This window comes from Suricata suricatta, chromosome 6 (genome assembly GCF_006229205.1).
Source record: "Suricata suricatta isolate VVHF042 chromosome 6, meerkat_22Aug2017_6uvM2_HiC, whole genome shotgun sequence".
Taxonomy (NCBI): domain Eukaryota; kingdom Metazoa; phylum Chordata; class Mammalia; order Carnivora; family Herpestidae; genus Suricata; species Suricata suricatta.
Window position 1 is genome coordinate 49,201,233 of NC_043705.1, and position 18,905 is coordinate 49,220,137.

The following is an 18,905-nucleotide window of genomic DNA, read 5'->3' on the forward strand; positions in this document are numbered from 1 at the left end:
GACTGGTCTGAAAGGTCCCCGGGAGGCGGGGCCTCTGAGCGGCTCGGCGCTGCGCCCCGGTCGGGCCCGGCGGTTGCCCTTCCGCTGGAGGAGAGCCTGGGCTCCTCCGCTCCTCTACGCCCACGAGGGGATGCGGCTCCCGGAAAGTAAGGCCGCCGCAGCTGCGGCTGTAGTATATGTGTGTTCTAGAGCTTCCAACTCATCTGTGCCTTAACGCCTCCCCGAGCTCTCTTCGCTCCTCCTCTCGACCTGCCCATCCCATTCGGAGATGAGAGGATGGGGGTGTCGAACTCTGGCCTAGGGTCAAGGCTTGCGAGCGCATCTCGGCTGATTAGTAGCCTTGACGTTTGACGAATATCTGGTCTTAGTGTCTCCCTGCAGTGTGTGTAGCGGGCGGGGGGGGGGGAGGGTTAGTAGACTGGAAATTTTCTTGGAGGTCTTTTCTATCTCTGACGTCTCATTTAAGGAAACTGGCATCCACCATCTGGGACAGTTATTTTCTTTTTTAAAGGAAGTAATTGTCAATATTGTTTCCAAAGAGCGACTAGAGTACTGATCGTAAGAACAGCCTGCATCCTTTATTTCGACCTGCCAACTATGTTTATTCAACAGCTGTGTTTTTGCGCCTATCTCTGAAACTCTAAAGCAAAAATCCTCTCCAGTGGAACAGTTTGTGTGTGTGTATAGTGTTTTCGTGATAGAAGCTTTTACACGTATAAACTGTGTACATCCAAACCATAAAGCCCAGTACACGTTCCAATTTAAAAGTTTGCAGACCTTAACGCTTTCCACTTTATAAGGTTGCAGACTTTAAAATAAACTTTGCTTCTAGCTATTTTAAAATTGGTGAGTTCACTGATTTATATAAACATTGAAGAATTATTAAAGTCGGAAAATACAGTCATACCTCCAAATTTCCTAGTATGTTTAAGTAAGGAAAACAGAGTTGTTATACGGTTAGATTTAAAGTCTTTTTCCAAAGTAAGTGGAAGTCTGAATTTGTTATATAGTAAGTTTTTTTGAACTTGTGTGGAGGGGAAAAAACCCAAAACCCTGCGATGGTAATTTAAAATGAAGGAAATTTTAATTTTCAGCATAAAAACTACGCAAATAGAATTGTCTGATTTTTTTTTTTTACTGACAAAATATGAGGTATGTGTTTTTTCTGTTTTCTCTAATATATTATTGAGTATATGTGAAAGACTACGTTTAATATTACAATTATTTGACACTGTTAATAGTAATTGAAAATACACTTTATTATAGCATTTTGACTTCTTCATCTGTATTTACTATGTTGTCTTTCACTAGTTCCTGAACCTTTATTATACTGTTGATTGCATTGGTATGTATCACTCTACCTCTATTTTACAGTTTTTCCTTTTCTGAGATTTTTTTTCTTTTTTTTTCTCTAGGTGAAGTATACTTAAATGTACTACAGGTTGTATACTACGGATGGGAACTATTAAAGCTTATAATGTCAAAAACTTATCTTAGACCAAAGGTATCTTCCACAAAGGTATGATACACTAAAATGGCCATGTAATAATTGTCCAAAAAGAATGGTAATTTTTGTGTATGTTCTTAATGACTTATTATTGCCCTCAGAGTAACAATGCCCAGTACCTGATGTAATTAGCGATCTAAAAATTGTAATAATCTGTGAAATGACTAAAAGCACACCTTAATTTTTAAAAACTGATTATAATATCCAAAACAAAGAAAGGGCTGAAAACTCTTGAATGAAAGGTCAGCAGAAGAAAAAGAAATACAGGAGTCATGGTGTTAAAGATTAATAAGCCGCGCCTCTTCAAAATCATGTGTTCTGGTGCGTTAAAGTAGGATGGGGGTCAAGTGGTATCATACTCATTTGCAGGGTAGCTATTTTCTAGTGGTGGTGGTTCTTTTTCTCTGACTGTAGTAAATTATTAAAGTTTGCTGTTTCTCAGTCTTTATTTTTTTCCCGTAAATGGGAGTCCACATTCATATGAGAAGTAAAACTGTAAAATTTATAAGTAACATGCCAATCAGAATTATGAGATCAAGGGTGCCTGGGTGACTTAGTCTTTTAAGCCTCTGATCTTGATTTCGGCTCAGGTCATGAGCTCATGGTTTGTGAGTTCGAGGGCTTGAGGGGGGCTCTCATTGGCAGCACAGAGCCTGCTTGGGATTCTCTCCCTTATCTCTGTCTCTGAACCTCTCCCAATGGTGCTTTCTCTCTCTCAAAATAAATAAACTTAAAAAAAAATTATTCATAGCATCAGGATTCTTAGACTGTATCTTCTTAGAAGTTAAAGCTGATAGGGATTATTTGGATATATGCAATGGTTCTTAGTTTGTGAATGTATTTAACCTGGTCGAAGCAGAAGTATACCTCTTCTTATGGTTATACATCGTTAAAATAGTATTTTATTTCCTTATTTAGTTTTGCTTCTTTTTTGGTACATAATTTTAATATTCTTGTTTCAGTCTGTCAATAAATTTAAGAATGATCAGCCTGTTCTATACTGGGAATATTATAATTAATACAAAGAATTAGCTTTGTATTCTATGTTCCTTTATACGGCATTCATCATTATCCTGGTTAAGTGGACAAGTATGCATTTGTACCTAGCATGAAGTAAAAAAATAAGTAATACATATAAAGCCAGTTTTACTTAATTAAATTGTGAGATTTTTGTTTGAAATATTGCAAGTATGTGAATATTTTGTTTTGTAGCTTATATATAGGGAATAGAGGCAGAAAATATATTTACATTTCTCTTTTTCAGGTAACAGACTGGGTAGACCCTTCGTTCGATGATTTTTCAAAGACTACAGGCATCTCTTTTACCTCCACATCATTACGTGTGAATAACTCAAGTCACAGAAGAAAAAATGTGCCTTCCAGATTAGAAAGTAGCAGATTTCCAGCTAGAAAAAGAGAAGAGCCACCTTCTTCAGAACAGATTTATGGTCCAGAAAATTCAAAAGACTATTTCTCTGAAAATGAACCATGGGTGGATAAATACAAACCAGAAACTCAGGTACTAAATAGGATACAAATAAGTGTATGTAATTTAATTTTATGAAGGAGAGGAATGTGCGTTTTCAGATGATTACTCATAAAAATCTGAGTGGATGAATTAGAAAAAAACCAGAATTCTAGAGGTTTTTTTTTTACAAACCATGGTTCAGCATTTCTCAAGTTCTTCTGAAGTTGTACCATTGCCTATTTGTCTTGGATTTAATTTAACCCCAACATAGAATTGATCTGTTTATTTTCTCCTTAAATATAACCTCTCTGTTTATTCTCTTCCCAAAATGTATTTGAGGATTTAAAAAAAATTATAAAATTCCAAACCTGCTCCAGATTTTCATAAAAGAGTATCAGCATAAGAACAGAATTATTCCATAACAATTTTAAAAATTAAGTGTAATAGCAAATTAGTTACTTTGTATGTTACTTGTTTGCTAGTTTTTTCATTGTGTGCTAATGTACCAAAAATCCTGAGTTAAAATTTTTTATTTTAAACTTGAAATTTTTAGCATGAACTTGCTGTGCATAAAAAGAAAATTGAAGAAGTTGAAACCTGGTTAAAAGCTAATGTCTTAGAAAGGCAACCAAAACAGGTAATTTAATAAGAAATGTGTTTTAAAATATATTAACATCAAATGTTTCTTCGATTTACAGTTGGTTTTAAGAAGTTAAACTTTTATGATGACTTTGTTCATTAAGTCCAAATCACATACAATAAAAGTCTCTGATTTACTGCTTCGAGCTTCACTAAAAGATTCAGAGACTGTGAGTTTTCTCCTTTACTTGTACCTCTTTCTCCCACTTATGTCCTCCTAAGTCATCATAAAGCATAATAAAGCAAAATAAACCAGTTATAATAAAGCAAAATAAACCAATTAGGGTGCTAGCATATTTATCACATCAGGTTATCTCATGCTGAAGGAAAGAGGTAGAGTACTTATTAGTTTTTGTACTAAAAATAGCCTGAAACAGTCATTCATTTTTAAGGCTGATGTTTTTGTTTTACTTCCTAATTCTGTAATTACTCTTGGCTTCCAAGCTAAAATGTTCTTTCTCTCTCTCCCTTTTTGCTTTTTTTTAATGGTTGTTTATTTTTGAGAGAGACAGTGTAAACAGGGGAGGGGCAGAGAGAGAGGGAGACACAGTATTTCAAGCAGGCTCCAGGCTCTGAGCTGCCAGCACAGAGCCCGATGCAGGGCTCAAACTCACAAACTGTGAGATCATGACTTGAGGCGAAGTCTGACACTTAACCCACTGAGCCACCCAGGCGCCCCTCTTTCTCTCTCTTTTTAAACTTACTTTATTTTGAGATTTTTCAAATGTAAAGGAAAGTAGAATAATAAATGACTACTCATATGCCCACAAAATACCCATCATTTTTACTCTTAAGTATTTTAAAAGAAATTATAGGTAAGTGACATTTCAGACTTTTAGAAACATCAGTATGTCTCTTTTTAAAATAAACATATGTACCATTACTGTGTCTGACAAAATTAATTATAATTCCCTAATGTTATCTAATGCTCATTTCATATTCACATTTATCCATTTATCTGCAAAATGTCATTTACAGCTGATTTGTTAAAACCAGAATCTAATCAAGAAATACCTGTTGCATTTGATTATTACTTCTCTTACTTAGGTCTTTTAAAATCTAGAACGTTCCCCTTTACCCTCTCTTTTTCTCTGAGACATTGTGAAGAGACCAGGCCTGGTGATACATAGAACTCTCACATTCTAGATTTGTCGGGTTGTTTCCTCTTCATGATGACTAACTTGTTCTTCTATCCTGCATTTCCTGTAATCTGGAAGTTTGAATCAAGGGCTTAATTAGACTCAAGTTGAACATTTTTGTAATGATACTTTTTAGGTCATGGTGTATGTTTTATATTGTACCATATGAGAAAATATGTTTGGTTTTCCTACTGTCTTTGATGTTAAGTTTGGTCACTAAATTAAGGAAATGATAGTCAAAAATCTTCATTGTGAGAAAAGTTTCCCTTGCAACGGCCACATAACCTGTGGGGAGAATATTTGACCACATTAAAGATCCATTTCCTCCCCAGCAGTCTTTCACCAAAATGCTTCAGCATCCATTTGCAGTCTTTGCCTGAATCAGTTATTTTGTTAAAATTGTGAAATGGTGATTTTTAAATTCTACTTTTCTGTAATTGTTAGCTGGCAGTTTTCTATACAGAAGTTTGTCATCGTTAACTGGGGCTCTGTCGTTACCTTTAAATACAGTTCCAATTGGAAACGCAGGATAGATTTTAATTCATTGCCTTTAGTTTTCAACGTTGAGATGAAGGGATTGGTGTTTTAGTTGCCTCCACTGGTAACAGGTCTTTCTCTTTTGAATCGAGGTTTTTTTCTGTCTGGTCTGTGGATCTTACAATTTGGTTTAGTGTTAATATATTGAAGATAGATTTTCAGTGTCAACGTTGGTATTCTTCTGCTGGCTCATAAAAATCTCCCCTCTGTCTACTGTGAGTATAGATTCTTAGGCAGTTTCCCTGACACACTTCTTATATCCACGCATTTTCTTAGCTAGGCTAATATTTATATATTTTAGTGTTCAGTCTGTTTTCTCACTTACCAATACCTTTTTAATATTAACATTACCATGGTCTGAACGTACATGTGTTACTCTTAATACTCTAATGAACTTAGGTGTATGTGTGCATACGTTGGTGTTTTAGAAATTATTTCCTCTGATATTTTTTTTCTTTTTTAAATATTTATTGGTTTTTGAGAGACAGAGCACAAGCGGGGGAGGGGCAGAGAGAGAGGGAGACCCAGAATAGGAAGCAGGCTCCAGGCTCTGAGCTGTCAGCACAGAGCCTGATGCGGGGCTTGAACTCACAAGCTGTGAGATCATGACCTGAGTCAAAGTTGGGTGCTTAACTGACTGAGCCACCCAGGCATCCCTTCCTCTAAAGTTTTAACAGCTTCTTCTTTCTAAGAAGTTGGGTTCTTATCAATCATATACTCTTTATTATACAAAAGTCCAATGATGTCAGTAATTACTGACATAACTGATTTAATAAAAAGACATTTTTATTAAAAATTTTTTTTCTGACTTCTGGATTTTTCAATGGGCAAGCAAAAATTATTTCTTAAATTTATTGTAAGTACTTCAGATATTTGCTGAATTTAATTTGTCAGGGCAGCATCTTCAGAATATGGTAAAAATATTATGATGTGATGGAAATGTAATATATATAAGGGATATAGTCAATGATACTGTAATAGCTTTGCATGGTGACAAAATTAGATTTATGGTAATCATTTTATAGTGTATAAAATATCAAATTATTATGTGTACACTTGAAACTGGTAAGTTATGGCATTTATACTTCACTTAAAAAAAAGAAAAAACCCTACCATAACATAGATGATGGGAACATTAACAAAAGTCTTTATGCTTTAATGTTCTAGTAGATTACTCCCACTTCTCTTACTGGAAGCAAAGCTTTTGCTGTGTGGCTGTGCTCACTGCATCAAAAAAGCAAGACACCTTACTACATAAAATAATGGGGGTGTCCATGCTGAGTCTTCCTCTTCATTATTTAAAAGTAATCTGTTTGGAAGTAGTCAGTTCTCACTAGTTACATTAGGTGTATCCTGTAAACTAGAAACAATTAGTGAATACCGAATAGTTCCTGAGAGAAATAAGTAGTTAGGTTCCTACAGAATCTTTCTCTGGCCACATTTATGTCAAGTCATGAATATATAACCTTGTTTTATATTTATTTATGTTTAAAGACATCATAGTACATATTATTGAATCATTAAATTCATGGCCAATGGCAGTTTAACTAATGAACTTATTCATTTTTAAAAATGTGAGTGGTTCTCTTCTGGGGCCAAGTACAAGAGCCCTTATTGATACTCGTTAGTAAACAGTGGAGCAAGGATTACCAGGGGATGTAAGAAATCTTCCCCTAATATTTTTTTTAGATTTAACTTTTATGTCAGATTGGTAATATGAGGAGATACTGCTATGACCTACAACCTCTAGTCTCTTGTTAGAGTTCTAACTCTGGAAAATAGGTTTCTTAATATACATTCTTCAAAAGTTTGAGGGGCGTCTGGGTGGCTCAGTCGGTTAAGCCTCCGGCTTCGGCTCAGGTCAGATCTCACGTTCGTGGGTTCGAGCCCCGCGTCAGGCTCTGTGCTGACAGCTAGCTCACAGCCTGGAGCCTGCTTCAGATTCTGTGTCTCCTTATCTCTCTGCCCCTCCCCCTCTCATCCTCTGTCTCTCTCTCTATTAAAAATAAATAAAACATTTAAAAAAAAATTAGAAAAAAAAGTTTGATACCCAAACTAAGAAGAAATTATGCTTATTTAATACTAAAGCATATAATTAAAAGAGAGGTCTGTATTAAGACTGAATTTTTGAATTCAGGTAATCTCTAAAATTACTTGTTTCAGATATTACCTCCTTAATCTAGCTGATGTTTAGTTTTAATTTGGCTGCCAAGTAGACCTTGGTAGGGACATAATGCAAATATGGAAGAATTATCAGAAGCTATGCGTAAGTTTTAGGAAATAAGACTATCATATTTTATCTGAAGTTGGAATAATCCAGCTAGCACCATTGTAAAAGTTAGTCACCTTATACCAGAAATTTATAGAAATCATTAATATTTAGAAAGAAAATTCAAAATAAAACTCTAGCATTATAGTGATTTTGATTTTTTATTAATGTTTGTATTTGGTTTTAGGGTGGATCTGTTTTATTAATAACAGGTCCTCCTGGATGTGGGAAAACAACAACTCTAAAAACACTATCGAAGGAGCATGGTATTCAAGTACAAGAGTGGGTTAATCCAGTTTTACCAGACTTCCAAAAAGATGATTTCAAGGACATGTTTAATCCTGGTAAGATTTGCTGTGAAGGTAGTGGAAATAGTGGGGGAAGTCTCTGTTTAAATGCGATTTGAAACAAACTCCCCATTGAGATTCCCGAGATCCTTTTGGGTATGTGTTTTTGAGAGAACAGTTTATGTTGTCACTCTATGCTAGAATGGCATATGCCCACCATGACTAACTTCATAAAATAAGAGGAGCAATCAGATGAAACCATATGAGAGCATTTTCTCTGATACTTCCCAGTTTTAGAGAGTAGTGATTTCAGAAGAGGGAAAAGTTGCCTCCAGTAGAGGAGAATGGGATTTTTTGAGGATTAGGTCTGATTGATTAATAGTCCGCACACTTATTTGGAGTGTCTTCATTGTATAGGCAAAGACATAAATGTTTTTACCAGTTGTGTGACAATATTAACAGCTGTGTTCTGAAGTAATTTAATTCCATATTACATTCATTGGTATAGAAAATTCACTGTGGTCCATGATGACTCTTGTCTTTTGAAATGAATATGCTATTTTGAATTTGAATAATTTTGCCTAATTAGAAAAAAATCTACAGTGTTGTGAACTCCTTCTTGTATATGTGAATGTATTCAGTAACGTGTATATTAAGTACAGATGTGTAATGCTGGTGTGTGCATAATTTGTTGAGAGTGAAAGTGTTGAATATGTTTTCTTTCAGAATCAAGCTTCCAAGCATTTCCCTATCAATCTCAGATAACACTTTTTAAAGAGTTTCTACTAAGAGCAACAAAATATAACCAACTACAGATGCTTGGAGATGATCTGAGAACTGATAAGAGGATAATTCTGGTGGAAGTACGGACAAATTTTAAGATCCTGCTGTAACTATTGAGTAAATAATTGCAAGATAGATCTTACTGATGGTGGCATTAACTCTCTCCATAGTATTCATAGTAGTAAAAAATAATGTAAAGGCTCTGGGATAGCAGAAACCTCAGATCTTTTTCAGTAAACTTGAATAGAGTAGCTTTCGGCTGACGAACTTTAGAATTTTAATGACTCAAGTGTGGAAAAAGCAAAAGAAATAATTTGAAGGGTGCCTGGGTGGCTCAGTCAGTTGAGCATCTGACTCTTAATTTTGGCTCAGGTCATGATCTATTAGTTCGTAAGTTTGAGCCCCATGTTGGGCCTGTGCTGACAGTACAGGGCCTGCTTGGGATTCTTTCTCTCTCCCTCTCCCAGCTCCTCCCCTACTCGCTTTCTCTCTTGCAAAATAAATAAATAAACTTAAAAAAGGAAATGGAAGGATGTCTACGAGAAAATACTGTAACTAGTAGTGACCCTAAGAAATTTGAACTAAAACTTGGGTTTCACATTGATGCATTTTACTGGTTAGGACATCAGCTTTTTCATGTTTTCCTTAATTTCTGTAAAAGTTCTAGTTACAGTACATTGAATAGTTAACATTTTTCCTAACTTGTAAATATAAATCTGAAAATAAATTTACTCAAGAATAAAACTAACCTAATCATTATCTTTTTTCAATAGGATTTGCCTAACCAGTTTTATCGAGATTCTCATACTTTACATGAAATTCTCAGGTGAGTTTCAGTGAAGTTTTCTCAGACTTTTAATTAAATGACAATGACTTAAATTTCAACATTGCTCTACTTTATTTTAGGAAATATGTGCATACTGGTCGGTGTCCTCTAATATTTATAATCTCTGATAGTCTCAGTGGAGATAATAATCAAAGGTTACTATTTCCCAAAGAAATTCAGGAAGAGTGTGCTATATCAAACATTAGGTAAGAATGAAATTCTTGTAATGCTCACATTCACAGGTTATATTTTTAGATTAATCATCTAACCCTTATCTTTCTTTATAAAATTTTTGACAGTTTTAACCCTGTGGCACCAACAATTATGATGAAATTTCTTAATCGAATAGTGACCATGGAAGCTAATAAGGTAAATCTCTTAAGAACTGATTAATTTGAGTCTTACATTTTAATTATAGAAAGCCAAACTTGCAGAGTTGAGACACATAATATTTCAGTTTTTAGAATTAAAATATGTTATTATATTTGTAAGGCCAGTCATTCTAGGAAAGGCAGGGAGTACTGGTTTTAGAAATCCAGGGGTGCCTGGGTAGTTCAGTCGGTTAATCATCTGACTCTTGATCTTGGCTAAAGTCTTGGCCTCGGGGTCGTGAGTTCAAGCCCTTTGTTGAGCTCCACACTGGGCTTGGAGCCTACTTGAGAAAAAAGATCTTTAACTTTTTTCTACTATTAAACCTAGCTCTCTCTTTCACATTGAAGGAAATAGTCCTTTGTTTGGCTAGTGTTGTAAATTGTATCTGTTATCAAGAGACTGTTTCCTGGCGTCTAGGTACTTAGTCATCAATGATCCAATTTTACATTTGTCCTATTGTCAGTTTTTTAATCTAATAATATTTTTATTGTTAAGAAACATAAAATATACCATCTTAACCATTTATTTTTTGATATTATGAAAATATACTTGATGTACAAAATGGCGTCAGTTTAAGGTAGACAATATATTGATTTGATACACTTAACATTTTGCAAAATGATCACCACTACCGCATCCCACAATACCATCAACAAGTTGTGTCATTACCACTTCTTTTTTGGGGTGAGAACATTTAAGATCTTGGGTCTTAGTACCTTTGAGATACTTAATACAGTGTTATTAATTATCCCATCTTAACCATTGTGTACAGTTCAGTAGTATTACATATATTAACATTGTGGTGAAACCAGCTGTTGTGATTTTTAATGCATCACTTTTTTTCTATCTTTGTAATCAAAATTATGTTAAAATAAATTGATGGAACTTCTCCCAGCAGCATGGTTCTAGGGGGAACCTACTGCTACAAATCAACTAGATCTTAAATGAAACATAAATTTTTTTGCACCACTTGGATCATAGAAATCTTCAAGGGAGGGGTTGCTTTGAGGATTCAACAAAATAATGTATGTATGAAGAGCAGTTAGCTGAATAAATAAAAAAGTATTAATAGTGAAAAATTAAATACAAACTGAGTCTAATAATGGAGCAGTTATTTTGAGGAGGTATCATGTTATTGATTAGTGTTTTGAAATTATTTAGTGACATGGGAAAATAAGAGTTAATGTATTTAACTTAATGTCAAATGAAAAATAATAAGTGCAAAGGGCTCCTAGGGGACTCAGTCAGTTAAGCATCTGACTGCAGCTCAGGTCATGATCTCTCTCGCATTTTGTGAATTTGAGCACTGGATTGGGGTCTGTGCTGACAGCTCAGAACCTGGAGCCTGTTTTGGATTCTGTGTCTCCCTCTCTCTCTGCCTCTCCTCAACTCATGCCGTTTCTGTCTCAATAATAAATTAACATTAAAAATTTTTTTTTAAATCTGCATTCTCTACTAGAACCATAACTACAAATTATAGTTTTTAAATACTCTGTTTACTAAACATCAGGAACTAATAAAAATAATCAAAATATAGCACCTTATTGCATTAACTCAAAATTTTTTAAGACTAAATCAGCAAGAGTACCTGGGCAGCTCACTTGGTTAAGCATCCTACTTCAGCTCAGATCCTGATCTCACAGTTTGTGAGTTTGAGCCCTGCGTTGTGCTCTGTGCTGACAGCTCAGAGACTGGAGCCTGCTTCAGATTCTGGGCCTCCCTCTCTCTCTCTCTCTCTCTCTCTCTCTCTCTCTCCCCTGCTTGCGCTCTGACTTTCTCTCTCTAAAAAATAAACATTAAAAAAATTTTTTAAAGACTAAATCATTAAATTGCAAATGTCATTCACTTTAGCAAATTGTGTTGGAATAGTAAAAAGATACCATGGGGGTACCTAGGTGGCTCAACTGGTTAAGCGTCCAGCTTTTGGTTTTGGCTCAGGTCATAATCTCACAGTTTGAGTTTGGCTTTCTTGTGGGGCTCTGTGCTGACAGTGTGGAGCCTGCTTGGGATTTTCTTTCTCCCTGTCTCCCCTCCCCTACTTTCTCTATCTCTCAAAAGTAAATAAATTAAAAAAAAAAGAGATAACATGACTTTTTTATGTAGTTACATGCTGTACTTTAAATAGTTGGTCTATAAGAATGTTAGAACTAGTATACATCTTGGGGTGCCTGGGTGGCTCAGTCAGTTAAGTCTCTGACTTTGGGTCGTCGTGACCTCACAACTTGTGAGTTGGAGCCCTACATCAGGCACTGTGCTGACAGCTCAGAGCCTGGAGCCTGGTTCAGATTCTGTGTCTCCCTCTCTGCCTTTCCCCCGCTTGAGGTCTCTCTCTCTCTCTCTCCCTCTTACAGATAAATATTAAAAAAAAAAAAAGACTTCCTTGTGTTTCAGATTTTTAAAATTTATTTTTTATTTTTTTGTTATTTTTGAGAGAGCAAGTACAAGCGAGCAGGGGAGGGGCAGAGAGGAAGTGAGAGACTTTCTTTTTTTTCATTTTCTTTTTTTAAAGTTTATTGTCAAATTGGTTTCCATACAACACCCAGTGCTCTTCCCCACAAGTGCCCTCCTTCGTTACCACCACCTCTTTTCCCCCCTCCCACTTCCCCTTCAACCCTCAGTTTGTTTTCAGTATTCAATAATCAAGAGAGAGACTTTTTTTTAAATTTTTTTAATGTTTTATTTATTTTTGATACAGAGAGAGCATGAGAGGGGGAGGGGCAGAGAGAGAAGGAGACACAGAACCGGAAGTAGGCTCCAGGCTGTGAGCTAGCTGTCAGCACAGAGCCTGACGCGGGGCTCGAACCCACGAACGTGAGATCATGACCTGAGCCGAAGCCGGACGCTTAACCGACTGAGCTACCCAGGCGCCCCAAGAGAGAGACTTTCAAGCAGGCTCCCTGCTATCCGCTCAGGGCGCAATCTTAGAAATCTGTGACCTTATGACCTGAGCTGAAATCAAGAGTTGGACACTTAACCTACTGAGCTACCCAGGTACCCCAAGGTTTTTTAAGTAATCTGTACCCCCATTATGGGGGTTGAACTTAAAACCCCAAGATCAAGAGTGTCATGCTGGACTGACTGAGCCAACCAGGTGCCCCTAAAACTAGTTTACTTTAGATGATATTGTTGGTATGTTTCGTCACAGGAGCAATAACCAGCACACTTCAAGTCCTTCAGACTTTTGTAAAATCAAATGTTAGGATGCTGTCTGGGGTCTCCAAGGATGATAATGATGTTATAGGAAGATTAAGAGTTTAATCTCTGGCATTCTGCACCTCAGTTAATTAAATTTAGAAAGAGTGTTGACATCTTTAAAAAAATTTTTTTTTTTAATTTTAGAGAGAACTCCAGCAGGGGAGAGGGCCAGAGGGAGAGAAAGAAAGAATCCCAAATCCCAAGCTGGTTTCTTGCCCAGCGTCGAGCCTGAAGTGGGGCTTGATCCCAGAATTCTGAGATCAGGACCTGAGCCAAAATCTAAGAGTCAGATCCTCAATCTACTGAGCCACCCAGGTGCCCCGAGTGTTGACATCTTAAGTGATCTAGTAACAAGAAAGAATGTTCAATATCTTAGGGTTTTTAAGTTTAAATAGGTGTTTCTCTATTTTTAAAAGAAAAAAATCTTTAGTCGTTTTTGATACATTAAGTATGTAAAGTGTGATCACACATTTCAACCACAGTTGTATCTGCAAAGTAATTAACATCCATGGTATTTCCTTCTGCTACCAAGGATCATGATTTTAAATTACTTTTCCTTTTTGGCAGCTAATCCATACTAGAAATTTTCAAAAAGAAATACTCTTAAAATAATTTTAAATTAAATAAATGTCTTCGTAATAAAAATAAAGTTAATCTGAAGGAGAAATTCACAGGCATGAGCAAGAAACTTTTGTAAAAGTATAATGAAGAGAGACTTTCTTAGTATTGAACCATAATATAAAAGTAAAGATATCACACCTGTATGGTATTGGGACAGTAATAGACAAAAATGAATAAAATGAGACGCACAGAAATAGATCAGTACATTTAAGTGGCAATTTTCTTATAGGAAAGTATATTTCTTTCACATTACTAGTGAAAGAGGAGACTTAGAGTTAAGTAATATTTGCACAATTAGATATCCATATGGAAAAACATAAGGTTGGATCTTTATACTTATGCACAAAAATAATTTTTAGGTAGACTAAAGGTCTGAATGTGAAAATGAAAATAGTATTAAAAAATACCGACTTTGGGGTGCCTGGGTGTCTCAGTTGGTTGAGTATCTGACTCTTGATTTTGGCTCAGGTCATGATCCCAAGGTTGTGAGATTGAATGCTGCATAGGGCTCTACATTGACTGTGGAGCCTACTTAAGACTCCTCTCTCTCTCTCTCCCTGTCTCCCTTTCTCCCTCTCTCCCTCTCCCTCTCTCCTCTCCTCTCTCCCTTTCTCCCTCCCCCTCTCCCCCTCTCCTCCTCTTCCCCTCACCCTGGGCCCCTCTCCCCTGCATGCACATGTGCTCTCCCTCTCTCTCTTAAGAGAAAAAGGAAAAATACCGACTTTGGTTTGGAGGAAAGTATTCCTACGTAAGAAAAATAAGCTCTAAAAACATTGGATTTACAGGGCATCTGGGTGGCTCAGTTGGTTAAGCATCTGACTTCAACTCAGGTCATGATCTCATGGTTTGTGAGTTCAAGCCCCGAGTTCGAGTCCCGCATCGGGCTCTATACTGACCATTCAGAGCCTGGACCTGCTTCAGAATCTGTGACTTCCTCTCTCTCTGTCCCTCCGCTGTTCATGCTTTGTCTCTCAAAAAATAAACATTAAGAAAAATTTAAAAAAAAAACACATTGGATTTACTTCAAAAAAATGAAAAGCTTAGAAAGTGACATAAGGCATCATGGTAAGCTAAGTTAAAAGACAAGCCTGAGAATGGAAGCAAATATTTGCATTTTATGTAACAGATAAAGCATTAACACCGAATAAATAAAAATATGTCTGCAAATAAAGGTCAAGAACAGAAGCCAATGCACAGATTAATACAAATGGCTAGTAGACATGAGAGGTGTTTAGCTGTACTAGTAATCAAAGAAATTAATATTTAAATATGTTTATTAGAAGTGCCTGGGTGGCTCAGTCGGTTAAGTGTCCGACTTTGGCTCAGGTCATGATCTCACAGTTCATGGATTCGAGCCCCATGGATTCGAGCCCCAGGTCAGGTTCTGTGCTGACAGCTCAGAGTCTGGAGCCTGCTTCAGATTCTGTGTCTCCCTCTCTCTCTCTGCCCCTCCCCCACTTGTGCTCTGTGTCTCTCTCTCTTAAAATTAAACATTTAAAAAATATGTTTTTTAATGTTTATTAATTCATTTTGAGAGAGTAAGTAGGAGCATGAGTGAGGGAGGAGCAGAGAGAGAGAGAGAATGAATTTCAAGCATACCCCATGCTCTGCACAGAGCCTGATGCAGGATTTGATTCCACAACTAAGATCATGACCTGAGCTAAAATCAGTTGGGGCGCCTGGGTGGCTCAGTCAGGTGAGTGTTCGACTTCCTCTCAGGTCATGCATGACCTCATAGTTTGTGAGTTCCAACCCCACAGTGGGCTCAATGCTGTCAGCCTGTCAGTGTAGATCCCGGTTTGGATACTCTGTCACGCTTTCTCTCTCTGACCCTCCCCAACTGATGCTTTCTCTCTCAAAAAATAAATAAAACATTAAAAAAACCTTTTTTTAACATTTACTTATTTTTGAGAGACAGAGACACATCATGAGCAGGGAAGGGGCAGAGAGAGAGGGAGACACAGAGTCAGAAGCAGGCTCCAGGCTTTGAGCTGTCAGCACAGAGCCTGATGCAGGGCTGGAACCCACGAACTGTGAGATCATGACCTGAGCCAAATTGGACGCTCAACCGACTGAGCTGCCCAAGTGCCCCAAATAAAACATTTTTAAAAATTTAAAAATAAAAATCAAGATTTGGATGCTTAAGCAACTGAGCCACCCAGGTATCCCAAAGAAATTCATATTTAAACCAGGTACCATTTTTCATATATCAGCTTGCAAAACATTTACAAGATCAATAAACAGGATTGCCAAAGATAAGGCGAAAATGGGCACTCTCACATACCATTGATAGAAAAAAATCGGTAATTGTTAGAGACACTTGGAAGGCACTATCCTTTTACAGGAATATTTGTGCCTGTTGACAAAGATATAAATATATCTGTGGTAAAAAAATGGGAAACAATGTAATTGTTGTCCCTTCATTGGAGAATCTTAAATTATACCCATAATGTTTTTCAATGTGAAATAGAGTTAAGGGTGCTCTTAGAGATCACAGAGAATGCTATTAAGTAAAAAAAACATGTCATAGAATAATATATGTAGGGACACCTGAGTGACTCACTTGGGTGAGCATCTGAGTCTTGATTTCAGCTCAGGTCATGGTTCCAGGGTTGTGGGATCGAGACCCATGTCAGGTGTGGAACCTGCTTAAGATTCTATCTCCTTCTGCCCCTCTCCCACATTTGTACACTCTCAAAAATAATAATAATAAAAATAATACCTATAATAAAACCCTACTTATGTTTATAAAGTTAACTATGTTGGGGCGCCTGGATGGCTCAGTAAGTTAAGCATACAACTTTTGGTTTTGGCTCAGATCATGATCTCATGTTAGTGGAATCAAGCCCTGCATTGGGTGCCATACTGCAAAGAGCCTGCTTGGGATTCTCTTTTTCCCTCTCTCTCTCTGTCCCTCCCCTGCGTGAGTTTGCTCGCTTGCTCTCAGGAAGAAAAACAACTTTAAAAAGTTAACTATGTCTATACATACTTTCAGGTACTGTACATACTTAGAGACATTTTTGCACAGAAAGTAGTCTGGAAAAGTACTCACTAGAATATCAACAATAGTGACAAAGTTTAGGATATGCGAAGACTTACCTAGGACACTAACTTTTTCATAAAGCCTTCTGAAACAGCTTTGATTAATAAAAAACTATTCAAAGGCCATAGGAAAATATTATTTTTTGTGTTTTAATCAGTTCTAACAAAATCTGAAATGGGTGATCTATGAGCAGTCACATGAATTCAACGCAAGTCATTTTATCAGTAAACCGTTAAAGAGTATCTTAAGGTGGAGAAGGATAGATAAATTTTTCTGCTCTTGTACTTGAACTGACAAGGGAGGGACATTTGTATATGTGTATGTATGTATAGTTGAAGAGAATCTCAAAATATAACCTAGTCCAAGTAAACAAGTAAAATTATTTTATACTTTTGAAAATTTACCTCAATCTATGATAAGTCAATGACCTTCCTGAGCAGACTGGTGTTTAACAAGGAAGCTTTTTAGCATCCAGCTTTGAAAGATCTAATATATTTTCATTTAGTTCTGAGAATGGGTGGCGGGGGAGGGGAAGTTTAGAAAAGAGTTTTTTTAACTGTCAGGTTTTTTTTCTTAGAATGGAAGAAATATTACTGTTCCTGATAAAACTTACCTAGAGCTGCTCTGTCAAGGATGTTCTGGTGATATCAGAAGTGCAATAAACAGTCTCCAGTTTTCTTCTACAAAAGGTAACAATGAAAGATAAATTCTCATAGTATTATATTTGGTGACTTTCTCTTAATTGTTCATGAGTGAAGTCACACTAAACATATTTCACAACTGATACATATCTATCTCCATTTACTATTTTTTGAGATCATTTCATAAAATCATCTACATACACGTGCATACAATGAACACACTTCTGTGAATATGTCATTGTATGTATCCGTATACCTGAGACAAAACCCAATTCATTTATGTGGTTTGCTACTTTACTTTTGTAATTAGTTGTTTTGTTATGTCTTAAATTTTTTTAATGTTTATTTTTGAGAGAGAGAGAGAGAGAGAGAGGGACAGAGCACGAGCAGGAGAGAGGCAGAGACGGAGGCACAGAATCTAAAGCAGGCTCCAGGCTCTGAGCCATCAGCACAGAGCCCAACATGGGGCTTGGACTCAAAAAATGCCTGAGCTGAACGAAGTTGGACGCTTAACCGACTGAGCCACCCAGGCACCCCTGTAAAGTTAGTTGGGATAAGGGGCGCCCGGGTGGCTCAGTCGGTTAAGTGTCCGGCTTCGGCTCAGGTCATGATCTCATGGTTTGTGGGTTAGAGCCCTGCGTCACGCTCTGTACTGACAGCTCAGAGCCTGTAGCCTGCTTCGAATTCTGTGTCTCCCTCTCTCTGACCCTCCCCTGCTCACACTGTCTCTCAAAAATAAATTAAAAAACATTTAAAAAAATTTTTTTAATGTTTATTTTTGAAAGAGAAAGAGCGTGTGTGCAAGCAAGGGAGGCTGAGAGAGGAAGACACAGATTTTGAGCTAAGCTCCAGGCTCTAAGCTGTCGGCACAGAGCCCTATGTGGGGCTCGAACCCACAAATCTTGAAATCATGACATGAGCTGAAGTTGGATGCCTAACTGACTGAGCCACCCAGGCGCCCCTACTTTTGATTTTTAATTTATATATGATACGTTTAATAAATTTATTTGCTTCATTGTAAAAAGGGTGCATAGTCATGGTACATTAAAAGAGATAGCACATAGGAGCACCTGGGTGGCTCAGTCGGTTCAGTGTCTGACTTGAGTTTTGCTTAGGTTATGATCTCATGGTTTAGTTTGTGAGTTTGAGCCCCATGTCAAGCAGTGCAGAGCCTGCTTGGGATTCTCTCCCCTTCTGTCTCTCTTTGCCCCTCCCTGGCTCAATCTAAAAAGATAGTACATGATATATTGCACATGGTCCTTGATCAGAAAACATTTCATATGTCATCTCCTTGTTGTTTAACATTGAGGAATTGACCTTGAAATTTGAAAAGCCATCTTTGGAGCTCTCAATCCACCTGAAATCCTTGTATCTACACACAAGTGTAATGTGTTCATTTAGTTTATGTCTCTGTTTTTCTTTTCTTTTTATTTTTTTAATGTTTTATTTATTTTTGAGAGTGGTGTGAGCAGGGGAGGGACAGAGAGAGAGGAGAACAGAAGATCTGAAGGAGGCTTTTTTCTGACAGTGGCTAGCCCATTGCAGGGCTCGAACTCACTGTGAAATCATGACCTGAGC

General features: G+C 37.0%; 1 protein-coding gene across 3 annotated transcripts in view; it reads left to right on the forward strand.

Moving 5' to 3' along the window:
- Window positions 1-11: 11 nt before the first annotated feature.
- The window catches only part of RAD17 (RAD17 checkpoint clamp loader component), a 31,417-nt gene continuing 12,523 nt past the window's right edge, over window positions 12-18,905 (forward strand). Inside the window, exons 1-10 of one of the 3 annotated variants that reach the window (XM_029942393.1) lie at window positions 12-146; window positions 1,416-1,519; window positions 2,772-3,026; window positions 3,529-3,612; window positions 7,747-7,903; window positions 8,573-8,709; window positions 9,403-9,455; window positions 9,536-9,661; window positions 9,755-9,824; window positions 17,264-17,375. In XM_029942393.1, coding sequence (XP_029798253.1) covers window positions 131-146; window positions 1,416-1,519; window positions 2,772-3,026; window positions 3,529-3,612; window positions 7,747-7,903; window positions 8,573-8,709; window positions 9,403-9,455; window positions 9,536-9,661; window positions 9,755-9,824; window positions 17,264-17,375 — 1,114 coding nt within the window. In that variant the 5' untranslated portion in view covers window positions 12-130. Of the gene's footprint in view, window positions 147-1,415; window positions 1,520-2,771; window positions 3,027-3,528; window positions 3,613-7,746; window positions 7,904-8,572; window positions 8,710-9,402; window positions 9,456-9,535; window positions 9,662-9,754; window positions 9,825-17,263; window positions 17,376-18,905 lie in introns of those variants that run through there. The other 2 variants (XM_029942392.1, XM_029942394.1) reach the window with 2 other exon arrangements.